This window comes from Balaenoptera acutorostrata, chromosome 17, assembly GCF_949987535.1.
Source record: "Balaenoptera acutorostrata chromosome 17, mBalAcu1.1, whole genome shotgun sequence".
NCBI classification, from domain to species: domain Eukaryota; kingdom Metazoa; phylum Chordata; class Mammalia; order Artiodactyla; family Balaenopteridae; genus Balaenoptera; species Balaenoptera acutorostrata.
In genome coordinates, this window is record NC_080080.1 from 34,630,100 (window position 1) to 34,650,204 (window position 20,105).

At 43.7% G+C, this 20,105-nt stretch overlaps 1 protein-coding gene and 1 pseudogene across 1 annotated transcript in view; one reads left to right on the forward strand and one right to left on the reverse strand.

Moving 5' to 3' along the window:
- LOC103007939 (40S ribosomal protein S12-like) overlaps positions 1-18,224 on the reverse strand; it is a 75,137-nt pseudogene extending 56,913 nt beyond the window's left edge.
- Positions 18,102-20,105, forward strand: part of UBR5 (ubiquitin protein ligase E3 component n-recognin 5) — a 142,883-nt gene continuing 140,879 nt past the window's right edge. Inside the window, exon 1 of the mRNA XM_057532432.1 lies at positions 18,102-18,691. Within this exon, the coding sequence (XP_057388415.1) occupies positions 18,630-18,691 (62 nt within the window). The 5' untranslated portion in view covers positions 18,102-18,629. The remainder of the gene's footprint in view (positions 18,692-20,105) is intronic.

Sequence of the window (20,105 nt, forward strand, 5' to 3'; positions counted from 1 at the left end):
CCTCCTCAATAGTTCTGGAAATGGAGTTTCTCTATTCTTCCTTCTTTTTCTCTTTCTCCATTGGATCTTTCAGACCAGACAAAGACTCTCATGTCTAGAATATGGACAGGAGTTCCAAACTTGGTTTGGCATCTTTCTTACTCAATAAATCCACTGCAGATCTCCTGGATTTAATATTTTACGCTAGCTACAGTTAATTATAGAGCACCAAAAGCCACCCCAGGGAGTAGATTCCAGAGAAAATATCCCAAGACTTCTTTTATTCTAATTTTTACAGGTTCATTTAGAATTTATTTTTAAAAATCTTTAAAAAAATTCATACGACCCTTATTAAGGTTAAATCTCATCCATATTTTAGAGATTCCCAGGAGGTGGGAAGGCATATTAAAATGAGTGGAAGGGCCTAGTTCACAAAGCTGCCCTTTGACACACTGCTTTGATTTGCTTACATTTACCTAGGGTGAAATTCACTTTAAAAGAGAGCCTGAAAATCCTGTTTGTTTGAGGGGATTTTGTTGTAGTTGTAGTTGTTAAGGTCAAAAAACATTGCCTTAGGGTGGGTTACTTTCACCTACGTTAATTGGAAATGACCCAGATGAACACTGAAGACAGGGAAAAAGATTGGGAGCTTGAATCTGTAGAGTGAGGAACAGAGGAAAGAAGGAGGGAAATGAGTTAGGATTTCAGGGGCTGGCAGGTGGATGGACGGGCTGAAACCTTAGGAGCAGCAGGCTTTGGGATGTACAGTGGTTAGGGGCCTGCCTGCAATCGCATGGCACTCCTGGAAGAGCAATTGAATAACATTTAATGGCGGAGCTATTTAGAAAAACCAACAAGACTCGGTGAAGCACTGGGGGTGAGCAAGAGCTAAAAGCTGTATCACCTGCAGCCTGGAGAGGAGAGGGGAGGAGAGGGGACAGTGGCTGGAATCTGGGGAGAGCTGGAGCTATAGGAGAAGGGCTTCTGCCAGGAATGCAAGCCCTGGGAGGGAGCTGGGGGCATACATGCCTGAGCTGTCTCTCCTGCAACCCTTTGATCTCCTGCTAGTGCCACCCATTGGCCTAACATCACTAGAGACCGAGGGCAAGGGGGTCCCGTGGATGCAGTCAAGGGAGAGGGGTGCCTCCAAGGGCAAGAGCACTGCGGAGAAGGGTTGAGAGTGGATGTGGAGAGGAAGGGAGACTGTCCAGCACAGCTGGTTGGAGGACGTGTGGGTTAGCGTGGGGGCAGGGCAAACACATAGAGCGTCAGCACTCTTTGAGTTCCTTCTTTTCATTTTTCACAGCCTTGCTTTCACACTGCTTATGCTAATGCCTTTTCACGTCAAAAGACTACCTTAATGACTGTTGAAAAGGCCCCAGTTTTGGAGCCTGTCTTCAGGAGGTGTAAATTCTTTCCCTGTTCCTCGCGTGCCCCTCCCAGCTCCACTTCTCATGGAAAGATGACAGAAATCAAGCCTGTCCCTTGGCAGGTTGTTCAGCACCTTGGTGACATCAGAGTGGCACTGAACAATAGGAACAGTAGTGAATTGCCCTCACGTGGGTTAAAATATCAAGGCAAATCTAGAACTCCACCAACCCGGCCATTTCCCCAGTGTCCAGGAGAATCAGGAGTGCAGAAACCATAGGCTCTGACCACAGAATCCAGTCTCCCCAGGCCACCCATGTCTACTACACCCTCTCCAATTTAGTCTCTTGTGTCTCCATTTCATCGTTGACCTTTCCTTATCCAGTAGCTATAGAGAAAAGAGAGTGAAAAGGGGAGGAGGAAGAAGTGAGGAAAAGAGAGCATATGCCCTTGTCCTCTTTCTCTCTTAATCATAGAAATAATGCACTACCGATTGCCCTATGAATGGGACTATGAGCGCTGGGACTGGTCAACGGAGGGCTCCAGAGCCAACCTTTCGTCATTTGTTGATTCAATAGCCATGTCCTGTAATAGTATTCCCAGCATTCGACGATGACATTACTCATAATGATTGGTATCTTTGTGTGGGGCTGTGGCTTAGAGACTAAGGCTAGGCTGATGTTCCTTCTTAGGCTGTTCATATAAAATCTGATTTTTAGTCTGTGGAAACAGCCACTAATTGAAGCACGTGGGGCAATTTGAGAGGCTGCCTTTTTTGCCCTGTGGTAGGTCACTTCCCTTCACCCCATTTCTGGTTGATCTATCTGCCCCTGTCATGTCACAGCTAATCACAGCTATGATGTTCCAATTCTGGTAACTGTGTACCAGGAGAATCAGGAGTGCAGAAATCACAGGCTCTGACCACAGGAACCAAGGCAGGGTCTTTCTTACACACAGGGGATCAAAAACATCTGTTGAAAGCATAAATGAATGTTTTTCAGGGTTGCATTTACTGCACCGAGGTGAAAGGGTATAATGATAATATGACTGAGAATTTAAAAGCAATATGGGGGTAATTAATAACAGTATCAACTTACAGGGGTTTTTGAAGATGAAATGAACTAATATTTGTGAAAATGCCTGGTAAAACCTTAACGCCCTACACACATGTTAATTATTATCATCATATATTGATATTGTAGCTAACTAGTTTTTCTGGAAAGAGCATAAGATTTGGAGTCAGAAGATACCTCCCCCTTGAGGGTGCCTGACTGTGGGACCTTGAAAATTTGCTCAGAGTTGCTCTCTGAGCCTTATCCTTCTCATCTTTAAAGGGGAGATATTAATAGTGTTATTTTCCTTCCATATACAGCTCAGAGGGTTAGTTGCAAAACGCTTTGAAAGTTGTAAAGCACAACTTAAATGTTGGGTTTTATTTGTTTGAGTGATTAGAACACTGTGACCCAGTGGACAGAACATCAACAGGATACATACCATCACCCACAGGAGCGATACAAAATTTGAGAATATACCCTTCTCAGAAAGTGTATCCATTTGGGGCCAAGGCCATGTGGTTGTTGGAGCTGCAGACCACTCAAGGGTGGATGCCATGGCCCTGCTGCCACCATGGACATTCCAACCAGCGGAGCCAACAGAATTACATTTGCGGAAGACTTCTAATGGTAGTATCAGGAAACCACTCTCCCATCCAGATCTTGCCGTGACTTCTAATGGATAGCAAAGTGGAAAACTTGCATTACCTGAAGGGTTGAAAAGTAACAACACCAGACAGAGAATCAGAAGCTGGGTTCAAGACCCAATTCTCGTACATTCTGGCTGTGTGATGGCGGACGAGTCATTTATCATTGCTTAGCTGCAAACAGAGAATAATGAAACCTATTCTGCAGGACTGTTAGGAGGCTAAAATAAGTTTATGTATGGAATGTCATTTTGTAGACTAGAAAGCACTAAACAGATGTGAGCATTAGTATTCTTCCCAGACACTGAGGGAGATGATGCTGAGCAGTAAAATCTCCTCACATGTAAATAGCAGAAGCAGAAAGGAAAACAAGCAGAAGTCCTGGGTAATTCACAAACTGGAATAACCAGCCTCTGAATCACATAGACTTGGCCAGGCCAGGTCCAATATTGAGCCCTGGTGGCCACTTCAGTGGCTGGAAAAAGGGCCTATGAGGAAGCTGAAGGAGTTATTTCCTCTACAGAAAATATACACGGGAGCGAAGCTAATGATTTCCAAGTACACACAGGACGGCTGTGGGAAATGTGGCCAGCAGCCGTGTGCCATTTCCACAGAAAACAGGACTTGCAGGTGGCCAGGATGAGGCTCTGTCGGGGTCAGTAGGACGGGAGATTTCTGTACCTGGGGCAGGCCAGAGCCAGAGCCAGAGTGGCTGTGACCTGGTTAGGTATTCAGCCAGACGGCCCCTCCCATATGGGGGCCAGACGCTGTCTTGGGGTTTAATCGTATTGCGCAAACGTGGACTGCCCCCTGATATGGAAAGGTTTATCTTTGTGAGATGGAACTTAAAGGTCCCCATGGGACAGGGACCTTGCTTTGGTAAGTAGCTCACCCCAGACCTGAACTGCACTTTAATCCCTAAATTAGTTACTGCGGACAATTTACTACAGCCTTACATAACCTTAAAGACAAACAAAATTTGGAGATAGTTCTCATTCACTCATTCATCCGTCCATTCATTCATTTCTTCTCCATTGAGCTGGTCCTAATGACAGTCACGCACTGGCAGAAGAACCCAGGTGAATGTGACATAGTCCTTTCCCTAAAGAAGCCCACTAAGTGGAAGGAAGTTAAGCCTGGAAATTACCATGGTAGATGGAGAGAGAGGTATGAAGAGTGAATGATGAAGGTTTGGGGGAGGGAGCAATCTCCCCTGACTGTGGAGGTAATGGATAATATCACCGAGGAAGTGGCATTTAGTCAGGGACCGAGGGCGGGCAGCTCTGGGCAGGATGTTTGCAGCAGTGGGTATAGCATGAATCTTTGTGTGGAAGTATTTGATTTTTTTATTATTCATGGTTTTTATTGATTGTGTCTGTAATCAACGTGTAAGTAACTTAAGAATAGTGATCATGCATTGCACTTCTTTGGTGACTGTGCCATTTCTACACAGTGCCCTCCACAGCTATGGAATGAATGTCCCTTCCCTCCAGCCTCTCTTCCACAATTTCTCCTTAGAGACTTTGTTCTAAACAGAACCCTTCCTCTAGGCTTTTATCTGTCATTCTCATGTTCAAATCATATCCATCTTGAGACCTTCTTCCCTTTTTTTTTTTCCTGGGGAGAGACGGCTCAACCTCTCTCTAACTCCTATTTATAAAGCTGAACCACATGAAACTGTTGTTTCTGTAGATCAAAAATGGTCAAATATTGACAATTTTACGCGGTTCAACCTAACGTATTCTCTTCCGCTGACTCGGTGCTGACTTGGCACTCCCTTGATCTCCCTTGTCATTATTAGAGTTTAAATGACCTGGTTTCTTTCTTTCTTGGCTTTATTCCTGCCTCCCACCCCCACCCCGACAAATGTAAGCCCATTAGAGCAGGAACTGTACTGTCTTATCTCTGCTCTATCCCTAGCTCCTAGACTATTGCATGGTACATGGTAGATGCTCAATATTTGCTTAAGAATGAATAAGTGCTTTGCCCCAGGGATGGGCATTAGACAGATTTTCTCTAGTTGTGGAATTGGATGAGTCTCTCCAGGTCTCGCTTATCTCAGCTCTAAAAGCCAAGTTGTGAGGTACACTAGGTCAGTGGTCCCAAAACCTGGCTGCTCACCAGAGTTGCCTTTGGAGAGTGTTAAAAATACAGATTTCAAGGCCCACTCCAGACCAATGGAATCACCAATGGAATCATAATCTGGCAAAGGCTCCAAAATCTCTAGGTATCTTTGCCTCCCATGAGGACTTTCAGGCAGCCACTGAAACAGCTGTCAACTTGCACTTGGGAACCTCCAGACTCCATGAAGCCACAGGGAAAGGACATCATCTGTCTTGTTCACTGCTAGGCTCCCGGTTCGTGGCACAATGCCTAGCATTTGGCAATCAGCAATGAACAGTTGTTGAATGCATGTGGGAGGCTTTCCCATTTTTGAGGGGCATCTTAAACTCCTGAGGCCCATTGGGGTAGCTGAAGAGTTTTCTAGGGTTCCCCTGGGCTCCCAAACTCGTGTCACTGTTTGGATATGTCACTGGGCAATTTAACCTGAGGCAATTTAATCTGAGGCTCTCTGAGCCTCAGATTCTTCTGTAAAATGAGGGCGTTGGATTAATGACCACTAAGGTCCTATGATACTTGATCTTTCTTTCTAAGATGACCTCACTAATTACTAACTGTATGACTTTGGGCAAGTGGCTTACCTTTTGTAAAAGTATCTGCAACCCTATTCTCTCACTCCTTGCTGCTGGATTGTAAGCTCCGTGAGAGCAGAGACCTTGCCTGTCCCATTGCATCTATCTGTAATACTTAGTGCTTGGCAGACAGTAGTCACTCAATAAATCATTCTTTGGATGAATGGTAGAGACATTCTAAAAAATGCAATGTGAGGGACTTCCCTGGTGGTGCAGTGGTTAAGACTCTGTGCTCCCAATGCAGGGGGCCTGGGTTTGGTCCCTGGTCAGGGAAATAGATCCCACATTGCATGACATAATTAAGAGTTCACATGCCACTACTAAGGAGTCCATGAGCCACAACTAAGGAGCCCATGTGCCACAACTAAGGAGCCTGCCTGCCGCAACTAAGACCCTGTGCAACCACATAAATAAGTAAATATTTTTTTTTAAATGCAATGTGGGAATTCCCTGGTTAGGACTCCGTGCTTTCACTGCTGAGGGCCCAGGTTCAATCCCTGGTTGGAGAACTAAGATCCCGCAAGCTGCGCAGCATGGCCAAAATAAATAAATAAAAATTTAAAAAGCACTGAGAAGGTAGAAGCTAGCTTAGCTAATCAAAAATTGCATAAATCAATTTGAACTGAATACACTGCTAGTGAGAGTATGAAGTCATACAACCACTTTTCTTTCCTTTTTTTGAATAACAAATTTATTAAGATATAATTTGCATACCATAAAATTAATCCTTTTAAAGTATATGATTGAGTGGTTTTTAGTATATTCACAGAATTGCACAGTCATCACCACTGTCTAATTCCAGAACATTTCCTCATCCCCCCAAAACACCCCATGCCCATTAGCAATCACTTCTCATTCCCTCGGCCTTCCATCCTCTGGCAACTGCTAATCCATTTTCTGTCTCTTTGGATTTGCCTGTTCTGGACACATCATATAAATGGAAACATACAATATTTGGCCTTTTGTGTCTGGATTCTTTCACCTATCATACTGTTTTTAAGGTTCATTTATGCTGTGGCATGGATTGGTGCTTCATTCTTTTTTATGGCAAATAATATTCCATTTTATTTATCAGTTTATAGACCTTTGGGTTGTCTCCACTTTTTCCTCTATTGTGAATAGTGCTACTTTGAACGTTTGTGTACCAGGTTTTTTTAGTTTAGTTTAGTTTAGTTTTGTTTTTGTTTTGGCTGCACCGCGTGGCACGCGGGACCTTAGTTCCCTGACCAGGGATCGAACCCGGGCCACCTGCAGTGGAAGCACGGAGCCTTAACCACAGGACCGCCAGGGAAGAAGTCCCTGTGGACCAGTTTTTGTGTGGATGTAAGTTTTCCATTCTCTTGGGTTTATACCTAGGCGTGGTCTTATGGTAGTTTGACATTTTTGGAACTGTCAAAACTGTCAAACTGTTTTCTGAAGTGGCTGTTTCATTTTCCAATCCCATCAACAAGGTATGAAGGTTTCAATTTCTCCACATCCTCTCCAACATTCGTTATTATCTGTTCTTTTCATTTTAGTTATGACAGTGGATGAGAAGTATTATCTCATTGTGGGTTTCATTTGCATTTCCCTAATGATGTTGAGTATCTCTTCATGTGCTTATTGGCCATTTGTATATATTCTTTGTAGGAATGTCATTCAAATCCTTTGTCAATTTTTTTTTCCCTAGGATTTTTTAAACTTTATATGGCACTATGGCATATAGTTTATCTGGGTATGGAGGCTTGACTTCATTGAAGACAACTCAGTGCTCTCTGATAGTCTTTTCTTATAATAGGAGCTTTAATTTTTCACCTTCACAATATTTATTTTCCTATATTTTCCATACTGTGCTCTTTGATGCAGCAGTTAGGAGTAAAACATTTTGCCTTCTCTTTGCTACTCATTAGCATGTTACAGCTTTGCAAACCAAATGCTTTACTCTTTCTTATTCTTCTTTCATAAACTTCAGCTCATCCTCAGCCTCCTCTTTCTTCTTTGCTCATTTTTGAATTGAACTTTTGTCTTTTTATTGAGTTTTAAGAGTTCGTTACATATTCTGGACACTAGTCCTATATCAGATGTATGATTTGCAAATATTATTTCCCATTCTGTTACCCACACTATTGCCCCGGAATCACACCCCTGCCCCTCCCTCAAAAGGAAACCAATTGCTCTTAACTAAGTTTCAGGCGGAAGCTGCAAAGAGAAAAACAAGAGCTGGTTAGAACCAACTAGACCCAAGGTGGCAGAAGATCTAACTTCCAGTAGACCTAGAGCCTCATTATACATTCATTTTAATACCTTAGCATGCTAAATGATACACCCACTTGCGCCATGACAGTTGACAGTTGACAGTTGTCGTGACAACAACCAGAAAAGCCCATACAAGGACTGAAAAGGAGAGCTGCATCAGTTCTGGGTCCAAACCACACTCCTGTTCTGGGATAAGTCATGAATATTCTTCCCACTTTTTCCAGTTCCCTCCCTTTTACCTATACATATGGTATAGGTCCTCCTATATATATGGTGTCTCTGCTGAATTGGGTTGAGAAGTTGATTTGCAAGTTAAGTTCCTTCTTTGGCCATTGAATTAGTTTTGTTATTGGCTGTGTGAGTCCTAGTGGAAAAAGAACCTCCCTAGCCAAGACAAGGGGTCTTGGCCCAGGCTAGGACCCTGGAAGGGGTCCAGTTGACCAATTCGGTAACAATTCCATGGGATGCCTTTCTACTTTCTTGATGGTGTCCTTTGAAGCACAGAAGTATTAAATTTTGATGAAGTCCAATTTATCTATTTTTTTCAGTTGTTATGCTTTTGTCTCTAAGAAACAATGGCCTTATCTGAAGTTACAAAAATTTACTCCTATGTTTTCTGCTAAGAATTTTAAAGCTTTAGCTTTCACATTTAGGTCTATAAGTCATTTTTAGTTAATATTTTTATGTGGTGTGAGGTTGAGCCACTTAAAAAAATATATTTTTCTATAGTGAAATACATATAGAAAAGCACACGAAATAAAAATGTATAGCTAGGGACTTCCCTGGTGGTCCAGTGGTTAAGAATCCGCCTTCCAATGCAGGGGACACGGGTTGGAGCCCTGGTCTGGGAAGATCCCACATGCCGCGGAGCAACTAAGCCCGTGCGCCACAACTACTGAGCCTGCGTGTCTGGAGCCTGTGCTCCGCAACAAGAGAGGCCACGATAGTGAGAAGGCCCGCGCACCGCGATGAAGAGTGGCCCCCACTTGCCGCAACTGGAGAAAGCCCTCACACAGGAACTAAGACCCACACAGCCATAAATAAATAAATAAATAAATAAATATTTAAAAAAAAATGTATAGCTAGGGACTTCCCTGGTGGTCCAGTGGTTAAGAATCTGCCTTCCAATGCAGGGGATTACGGGTTCGATCCCTGGTCGGGGAACTAAGATCCCACATGCCGTGGGGCAACTGAGCCCCTGCGCCGCAACTACTGAGCCCACGTGCCACAACTAGAGAGAAGCCCGCATGCCGCAATGAAGATCCCGCATGCCGCAACTAAGACCTGATGCAGCCAAATAAATAAATAAATAAATAATTTAAAAAAATGTATAGCTAAGCTAAACAGATTATCATAAGAAAAACACCCTGTAACAACACCCATGTCAGAAAATAAAACTATCAGCATTCAGCAGGTCCCCTGGTTCCACTTCCTAATCAACACCTCTCCCTCCCCGTGAAATATCTGCTACCATTTAAGGTAACCCCTTGGTTTGCTTTCCTTAGTTTTACTACCTAAACATGCATCCTCAACAATATAGTTTCACTTCACTGTTTTTTTTTTTAAATTAATTAGTTAATTAATTAATTTATTTATTTTTGGCTGTGTTGGGTCTTCATTGCTGCCCATGGGCTTTCTCTAGTTGTGGTGAGTGGGAGCTACTCTTTGTTGCGGTGCGCGGGCTTCTCATTGCGGTGGCTTCTCTTGTTGCGGAGCACTGGCTCTAGGCACACAGGCTTTGGTAGTTGTGGCTCACGGGCTCAGTAGTTGTGGCTCGCGGGCTCTAGCAGGCTCAGTAGTTGTGGCACACGGGCTTAGTTGCTCCGCGGCATGTGGGATCTTCCTGGACCAGGGCTCAAACCCATGTCGCCTGCATTGGCAGGCAGATTCTTAACCACTGCACCACCAGGGAAGTCCACTTCACTGGTTTTTGAAGCTCATATCAATGGAATTGTACCATCTCTGCCTCCTTTTATTCAACATTACTTTTTTGACATTCATTTAGGTTTTGCAAGTAGCTGTAGCTCATTAATATTTATTGTTGTACAGCATTACTTTGCATGAACTGACCATGATATTCTATTTTTGATGGTCATTTGAATTGTTTACAATTTGGGGCTTTCATAAATAGTGCTTCTATGGACATTCTTTTCCTTGTCTCTCGGTACACTGTGCATGCACATCTATTTGGTGTATACTTTGGAGTAAAATTGTTGGGATTGTATATTTCACTTTAGGAGAAAATGACAAACTGTTTTCCAAAGTGATTATATTGGTTTACGCTCTCACCAGCTGTAAATAAGTTCTTGTTCCACACTCTCACCAACACTTTTTATCATCAGTCTGTTTGATTGTAGCCATCCTGGAGGGTATGTAGTGGTATCTCATTGTGGTTTTAATTTGCTTTTCCCCGATGATGAATGAGGTTGATAAGTTTTTCGGTCATTTGTGTATTTCTTTTATGGAGTGCCTATTCTAGTCTTTTGCCCATTACAAAATTTTGGGTTTTCTTTTTCTTTAATATGTAATTTCTAGGAATTTAAAAATATATTCAGCCATAAAAAAATGACATTTTGCCATTTGCAGCAACATGGATGAACTTGGATGGTGTTATGTTAAGTGAAATAAGTCAAACAGAGGAAGACAAATACTGTCTATATCACTTATATTTGGAATCTAAAAAATACAGCAAACTAGTGAATATAATAAAAAAGAGGCAGACTCACAGATAGAACAAACTAGTGGTTGCCAGTGGGGAGAGGGGAGGGGGGATTAAAAGGTACAAACTATCAGGTATAAAATAAGCTACAAGAATATATTGTATAACATGGGAAATATAGCCAACATTTTATAATAACTATAAATGGGGTATAACCTTTAAAAATTGTGAATCATTATATTGTACACCTGTAACTTATATAGTATTGTACATCAACTATACTTCAATTAAACAATGCAAAAAAATTAATTTTCTTTTTCTTTAATATGTAATTTCTAGGAATTTAAAAATATATTCTGAATGTGAGTCCTTTTTCAGTAATAACGTATCACAAATATCTTCTTGCATTCTGTGGCTTATTGTTTCAATCTCTTTTTTTGTTGTTGTTTGTTTTTATTTTTAACCAGTTTTTAAAATTCAAGTATAGTTAATTTAAAATGTGTTAGTTTCAAGTACATAGCAAAACAATTCAGTTTCAAATATATATACATATATATATATATATATATATATATATATATATTCTTTTTCAGATTCTTTCCATTATAGGTTATTACAAGACATTGATAGGTCCTACAAGTAGGACCTTGTTATTTATCTATTTTATTTTATTTTATTTTTAATTAATTAATTTATATTTTATTTTTGGCTGTGTCGGGTCTTCATTGCTGCACTTGGGCTTTCTCTAGTTGCGGCGAGTGGGGGCCACTCTTCATTGAGGTGCGCAGGCTTCTCACTGAGGTGGCTTCTCTTGTTGCAGAGCATAGGCTCTAGGCACGTGGGCTTCAGTAGTTGTGGCTTGCGGGCTCTAGAGCACAGGCTCAGTAGTTGTGGCGCACAGGCTTAGTTGCTCTGCAGCATGTGGGATCTTCCTGGACCGGGGATCGAACCTATGTCCTCTGCATTGACAGGTGGATTCTTGACCACTGCACCACCAGGGAAGTCCCTATCTATTTTACATATAATAGTGTGTATATGTTAATCCCAAACTTCTAATTTACCTCCCCCCTACCCCTCGCCCTGCTATCCCCTTTGGTAACCATAGTTTTTTTCAATGTTTTAATGTTGTCGTTTTGATGAACAGAAATTTTTATTTATAATATAGTCTAACATATGATCCTTTTTCTTTATGATTAGAGCTTTTATACCCAGTATAAGAAGTTTACCCCTGTCCTAAGGTCATATAGGTATCCTTTTATATTATCTTCTTAGAGATTTTATTATTTGCCTTTTACATTTACATCTACAGTCCACCTGGATCTTTGCATATGGTATGGGGGGTTAAGTTTAATTTTCAAAAATAATGATATCCAATCATCCCAGCACAACTTATTGCAAACACCTTCCTTTCCAAATTGCCCTTAGGTGCCTATGTTATCAAAGTCATGTGTTCACTAACCTTTGGTCTCTGTCTGAGCTTTTTATTCTGTTTCAACGATCTCTTTGTTTCTTCTTACATTTCCATATAAGTTTGAAAAACAACTTGTGAAGTTCTACTGGGATGGAAGGATTTAGATTGAGATGGCACTAAATCTATAGATCAGTTTAGGGAGACTTTACAACTTCACGGTATTAGTTGTACCAGCCCATAAACAGGGTATATTCCTCCATTTATTAAGATCATCTTTGATTTCTCTCAAAAATGTTTTAAAGTTCTCTGTGTAGAGAGTTTATACATCTTTCATTGAATTTGTTCTAGATATTAGACATTTCATAGTTTTTATATTATTTTAAATGGTATTTTAAATTTCGTTTCTAATTCTTTTTTTTTGATATATTAAAAACAATTGATTTTTTGTTGGACATTAACCTTATTTCCAGCTATTTTGCCAAAGTTGCTTATTAATTGTAATTTGTATGTATTAAAACATGTCCTGTGAAAATAATGATGTTTTTATATCTTCCTTTCCAAAACCTATACACGTATATATATTTGAGGGATAAGCAGTTTTTACTGGACTTAGCTCAGGAGTCTATGAGTCTTGAGGACCTCTCTTTGTTGGTTTTGTTCCCCACGTTCTTCTTGGCCCATTTGAGCTACTTCTTCTTCATGTAGTGAATCTTGGCCTCATCCTACCTCTTCTTTTCCAAATTCATAAGTCAGGTGCCCCAGGTAGGCAAACCTATGTGTGGGCTTAAGACACACGCATTTGAACAGAAATGATCGTATGCTTTTTTTGGTCAAACACCTTGAGGTGCTCTAGAGTGGCCTGGTCATACTCGATCTTGTGGGGCAGCAGGCCTTGCACAGTCTACCTGAAGATGTGCTTTGGTACCCAGAAGTGGAAAGGACCATTGCACGGGTTGGTGTCTATGTGCTTGTAGGTCAAGGCCTGCTACCTCCATTTAATTCTGTAGAAGTTTGCAAGAAATGTTGATGTCCTCATAACGCATGACCACCACTTTCTGGCCAAGCAATACTCGCCTGGCCACTCTGGCCTCCAGGTAGCACTGGAGATGGTTTCAACCATTGATTAGCATGATCTGTCCCCCTGACAACTTTGGCAGCTGCCTCAGAAAATTAATCCCTATACTTTAAAATTATTTTTCTTTTCTCGTTGCACTAGCTGGAACCCTTGTGCAATGTTGAAAAGGAGTGGTGAGGATAGACATCCTTGTTTCCAATCTTAGGGTAAAAGCTTTCAACATTTCACCATTGCAAAAGATGTTTCCTGTAGGATTTTTAGGAATATTCTTTATCAAATTAAAGAAGTCCCCTTCTATTTATAGTTTGTTAAGAAATTTTCTTCATGAATACTTATAGAATTTTGTTCCATTCTTTCTCTTACTCAGAATGATTGAATGATTTTTCTCTTTTATTCTGTTAATATGGTGAATTACATTTGTTGATTTTCATATGTCAAATCATCCAACTTGTTTGTGATCTACTCCTTGCTATATCCTGTTGAATTTGTTTTGCTAATATTTAAGATTTTTTTAACAGACTTTATTTTTTAGAGCAGTTTTAGGTTCATAGCAAAATTGAGAGGGAGGTACAGAGATTTCCCATAGACTCCCTGTCCCCACACATGCATAGCTTTGCCCATTATCAACATCTCCCACCAGAGTGACCCAATTGTTAAAACTGGTGAACCTCCATTGACACATCATTATCACCCAGAGCTCATAGCTTACATTAGGGTTCACTGTAGGTGCTGTACATTCTGTTGGTTTGGACAAATTTATCATGACATGTTTTCACCATTATAGATCATAGAGTAGTTTTACCGCCCTAAGAATCCTCTGCTCTGCCTATTCATCTTCCTGTCTCCACTAACCTCTGGCAACCACTGATCTTTTTACCATCCCCATTGTTTTGCCTTTTCCAGAATGTCGTATAGCTGGCATCATACAGTATCTAGCCTTTTTAGATTGGCTTCTTTCACTTAGTAATGTGCATTTAAGGTTCCTCCATGTTTTTTCATGCTTTATAGTTCATTTCCTTTTAGTGCTGAATAATATTCCATTGTGTGGATGTACCACAGTTTATTTACACATTCACCTACTGAAGGACATCTTGGTTGCTTCCAAGTTTTGGCAATTATGAATAAAGATGCTGTGAGCATCTATGTGCAGGTTTTTGTGTGGACATAAATTTTCAACTCCTTTGGGTAAATATGTAGGAGCTCAATTGCTGAATCACTTGTTAAGAGTATGTTTAGTTTTGTAAGAAGCCATAAACTGTCTTCTAAGATAGCTGTACCATTTTGCATTCCCACCAGCAACGGATGAGAGTTCTTGTTTTTCTACATCCTTGCCAGCATTTGGTATTGTCAGAGTTTTGGATTTTTGAGTCCTGTTTGTTTATTCAGTCAACATTCATATACCTACATATTTTTCCTTTTTATTCTTCATCCATTTATGCCTCTCTGAGCTTACATTGGGGAATCATTTTCCTTTTACTTGAATAACACCCTTTAATATGGGTTGACTGCTTAAAATTTCTCACATTTCTTTTTCTTTCTTTCTCTCCCCTTCCCCCCCCACACCCCACCGAGTATCTTTATGTTTCTTTCATTCTTTTTTTTTTTTTTTATTTTTTGGCTGTGTTGGGTCTTTGTTGCTGCACGCAGGCTTTCTCTAGTTGCGGCAAGTGGGGGCTACTCTTCGTTACGGTGTGTGGGCTTCTCATTGCGGTGGCTTCTCTTGTTGCGGCACGCAGGCTATAGGGCGCACGGGCTTCAGTAGTAGTGGCTCGCAGGCTCTAGAGCGCAGGCTCAGTAGTTGTGGCGCACAGGCTCAGTTGCTCCACGGCATGTGGGATCTTCCCGGCCCAGGGCTTGAACCCGTGTCCCCTGCATTGGCAGGTGGATTCTTAACCACTGCGCAGCCAGGGAAGTCCTGTTTCTTTCATTCTTGACACTGTTTTTTGGCCTTAGGAGTGTGCTTTGCCCACAAGTGGGAAAAGCTTGAAGTGTTAGCGAGTTAACAACCCAGGAGCAATCCTCAACTATCGAGAGATGGAATTAATGGATAAATACCTCCAGTTTCCTCCCCACTCAGTGGGCTACTTCTAAGATATGTCCTACACAGTCTCTCAGATGATCCCCAGTGGGATTGAATTCCAGTTGTCCACACTGGTAAAAACATTCATCAGCCCATCTTTTATTGGGTTTTCTCCATTCACTGTCTCATTTCTCCATTTCCATACAGTTCTTCCTGTAATCACTTCCTAAATAAACTATTTATAGCCAAATCCTTGTCTCAAGGTATGTTTTGGGGGAAACCATATCTAAGACATGGCTTATTTCAGAGGTGCAGTCCTTTAGGGCTCCACACAAAGTAAGAGGAGCTCATTAGCACTCACCACTGCATTGGGGAACCTTGAATATTATTCCCTGTTGTCTTAGCTCTGAATGTTTGTCAGAAGAACTGCTCAGCTTCTTGGCTTCTCTCACTCGGTCTTTCTGGAATTGGCATTCATCCCAGGGGGATAAGTGGCTCCAAACACAGGACTCACTTCCTTGGGTCTTATTCATCCCTGGGTTCCTAGTTTGGTAATTCATCATTATTTTGTTAACTCTCTTGTGCCTTTAAGCAGATTTAAAGAAATATTTTTGGTTAACTTTTCAGTTGTCCCCAAAGGGAGAATTAACCCAAATTGTTAGAAAAGAAGCCCACTCCAGCCTCCTTTTCTAGATTTGTATTGCACTTTAAAAAGGTTCTACCTGAACCTTGCTTATTTCCATTCCCTATCTGTACTCCCTCCTCCCCCATCCATGTGATGGGCTTGCACAACTCTGTGCCTTTACTCTTGTTTTTTCCCTGTTCAAAGTGTGACCCACCAAAGTGTGGGGAGATGAGAGTTCTCCCTAACATGCCAGCCTGAACGATGCCAAGATGGTTGTCAGTCAAAGACCAAGTGGGCAGTTTGAATGGGCTGCCTAGAGTGACGAGACCAGCCTTTGACCAGGACAGAAAGTCTCAGTGGGTAAATCAAGCTGGAAGCAGGGTGGAAGCACAATGAAAAGATGAAGAAAGATGTGGAAGAAAGAGAAATGAAGCAAAGTATGGGCATGGAGGTTGGAGTTTGCCAGGGGCACATCTAAAATGACTGTGTTTAAGTTAGATGTTCTGTTTTCCCAGAACATTCTTGAAAGCTCAGCTTAAATGACTTCTTAATTCTCTTGGTTGGAACCACTTCCTCCTTTAACTTTCATAGCACTCTTATTGTATTTATCATATCACATTTTCCCATTGGCTTTGAATAGTCTGTTCCTTCTAAATTATTAAGTAGATGGCAGCTGTGGTATAGTGGAAAGAGCAATGGAATCAGAGTTAGATGACCTGGTTTTAAGTCTCAGCTTCAGCACTTACCTAAGGTGTTTGAGCCTCAGTGTCCTCGTCTATATAATGGGGATAATATTATTTACTCCATAGTGTGATTTGAGTATTAAAAGACGTAAGCGTATAAAGTGGTATGTAGTCAAATGGTACATTTGTCAAGTGGCACATAGTGCGCAACTTGACAAATAAAAGCCTCCCTTTGCTGAGACTACTAAGTGTTATGAAGTGCTCTCCATGCTTGACATACATTATCTTTTTTAGGCCTCACCAAAACCCTATGTAGGGCTATTACTATGGAATAGTTCACAAATGAGAAAAAAAGATGCTATGATAGGTTAAATGATTGAATCAAGGCCACATAGTTAAGTAGCAGAAACAGGGCACAAATTCAGGTCTGTCTGGCTCTAAAACTAGCAGTATCCATTGGTCTACCCTGCTTCCCCGTGGCTCCCACGGATTTCTAATAAATAGTGGCCTTGAAATCATTTTTTAGTCTAAAGTAATCTGGGCCATTTTGGAGCTAGTGACCTACAAAAGTGTTCCATTATCTGTCTCAAGGGGTACCTACTCTATCCTGATTTATAAATAAATTTTCATATATTTTGTTCAAAAGAACTTCCTGAGCAAAAGTGTGTGTGTGTAATGCATTAACAGAAGAAAAGTGATATTGAAAATTAAGAATATTTCACAGGACCCCTGATTTAACTGAACATACTGGAGAAGAGGCTTCATGTTTTCACTTTTTTCTCTTGAAAGAGGTACTTGATTTTTTGAAGGTGCCATGGAAGCCTTTGAGGAGAAAGCTATGAACTGGTTCCCTAGAAAAAAGCAGATAGATCTATTCAAGAATTAGCCTTTATGATCCCACTGATCATAAGCTGAGGAACGAAACACCTTTGTAGAACAGATGTATCATCTTTCATTTAAAAGGAGTAAAAAATCATGAATCATTTAAATCAGGAAATTGGTGGAAATTTCCACTTTTTGTCTTTGTGTGGGTATGTAATGGTGGTGTTGGCGAAATTGGGGCGATCAGGGTGATAAAAGAAGGTGCTGCAAAGTCAGCTCTATGATCCTATGATTGGACCTTCTGGAAAGGCCCTTACATAACTACCTTACTTCTCCAATAAAAGGCTGTGTATTTCTTGCCCCTTAACTGATTTTACACTTCCACTTTAAATGTAACTGAGGATGAAGGACGAGAAACAAAAACAAAAAACCCCTAAGGGTCCGCCAAAAAAATTAGGGCTGCCCCAGGGGAAATCACAGCGAGAGAACGAAGGACCCCTCTTCCTTCCCACCTCCCCGGGGACACACACTTAGCCTCCCTCCCGGACTCCCCGCCCCTGCCGGCTCACCACCCCCCCGCCCCTCCGCCTCCTCTTTCCCTAACACGTGCTCTCCGGAACACTCACTCGGGAGATATCCCACCCCCACGGGGCGGGGGCTGGGCTCGGGAGCCGAACGGACCAATCCGCACGCGCCTTACAGCGTCGTGGCCCGACAACGTTGAACCGCCCAATCGAAAGGGCCTTACCGCCCGTTTCCCGGAGCCCCGCCCCTCGCAGCCGTGCCCCCGCCCGCCGGTCTCCTCCCTCCTCCTCCTCCTCCTCCCGTTCGCCCCTCCCCCGCCGCTCGGGAGCGGAGCTTGCGAGACGGAGAAACTGGGGCAGAAGTGAAGATGGCGGCGGCGGTGCTGGCGGTGGCGACGGCTTCTCGCCAGTGACGCGCGGTGCGGGCTCATCTCCCTCTCCACCTCCCTAGTCCGGACCCCGTCCGCCACCGGGACCACACCGGCCCCGCAGCCCGTCCCGCTCGTCCCTCCCCAGTCGGCCCTTCTCCCGACGCCCGGCTGCCGCTGGCGGCGGCGCGCCCCGGGTCCCGGCCGCCGGCCTCGCACTGCTGCGCGCTGTCGCTGGGGGAGCGGGTGGCGTGTTGATCCGCCCTCCTGCCCGCCCCGCCGGACCGCCGCGCCGCGGACACACGCCCGGCGGGGAGGCGGCGGTGGCGGCCCCTGCGCATTTGCTTCTCTCCATTTGGGGACTGGAGGGCGGCGGCGGCGGCTGTGGGTTTTGGGGAGGGGAAGGGGTTGGGGGGGGAGCATAGCGGGAGGGGGCCGTGCTCAGGAGGAGGACGAGAAGGAAGCACCATGACGTCCATCCATTTCGTGGTTCACCCGCTGCCGGGCACCGAGGACCAGCTCAATGACAGGTAATAGGGCCGGCGGGCGGGCGGGCCGGCGGGCTGGGGGAGGGGCGCCTCCCCGCCCTCCCTTCCCCCACGGGGCCGCGCCGGGGCGGGCGTCGGTGTTTACGCGCCGTCCGGCGGTGAGGGGGGAGGGTCCTTGCGGCACCCGGCTAGGCCCCTTCCGGGGAAAACTTCTGGTCCCGGGGGCCCGGGGCTGCGGGGGCGAGCGAGCTGTGGACGGGAAAGCGCACTGCACCCTCCACACCCTCGTCCCCCTCCTCCACGAAGGAGCCGCGTTGAACTCGGTGGAGATGGGGGGGGGGGGGAATCCGGCTCCCGGTGGGGGGGAGCTGTAATTACTGCCCGGCCCAGGCTCGAGGAATCCATATTAGTCAAAGTTGAATTGAGACAGACAATGCGGATGGGGGATGGTGGAGGTAAAAAGAGAGGGAAGAGGAGAAGCCGGGCGAGGGGCCCCGGGTTAGGCTGGGCTCGCCCGGGGCCCTGGGAGCTGTGTCCGGTGTGGTGGTCGGACCTGCGGGGCCTGGAGATCCCGGGAGAGCGGGGAGGGTGGTGAGGAGCTGATTCCCGGCGGATCGCGGTTGGGGGGGAGGGAGGAAGCGCCATGATTATTGTTATTATTATTAAATTTGAGCCCCTGCAGTGAGGTTTGCCTGTCCTGGGAGGGGATGAATTTAGGCGCGGGTGGGGAAGTGGATTAGCTTTCCTTTGCTCTGCTACTCCCGAAATGGTGCAGGCAGCTCCTGCTCCCGGCCCCTGTGGTGCGAGCTTTTTTGTTTCCTTTTTTATTCTAATGATAGTGTTTTCCTGAGTTGTAATTTGACAGCTGAAAGCCGAGCGTGGAGTCAAAGGAAAACTCTTACGTTTGCAGTTCGCAGTGCTGCTTTTCTTAACACGCTGTAAAATTTCTGGGATGGGTTTTGCTATGGGCGGAGGAGGAATTATGATTTTTTTTTTTTTTTTTTTGCCTTTCATAAGAAGGCTGTTTTGGCCCTGGATTCCTCTCCTTCCCTCCTCCACCGTCCCCTGCCAGGTTAGGATATTGAATTGCAGGGCCGTATGTTCTCAGGGAACTGAGATAAAGCAGGAAAAGTTCCTTCACTGTTGGAAAAGAGACTCCGAGGAGGTTGAGGGAAGCCTCCATTAAAGCAAGTCTTAGAATCTAGGACTCAGCTCTAATGATGGGCTAAATGTTTACAGGGTCAGAAAGGGGGACATTTTAAGTCTCTTTCTATCCCAACACTTTCGCTGCTCTCTATTCCTTATAAATATGGAAGGCCATCTGGGTCCAAGTTTAGAAGTTAGATATAATTTTTGCTAAGTGACCGGGTGACATAAATTGCATGATGCCCTGTTTGTCATGCGCTTCCCGGCGAGAGGAAGAGGCCTAACTTGCCGCTAAGATATTGGCCTCTGT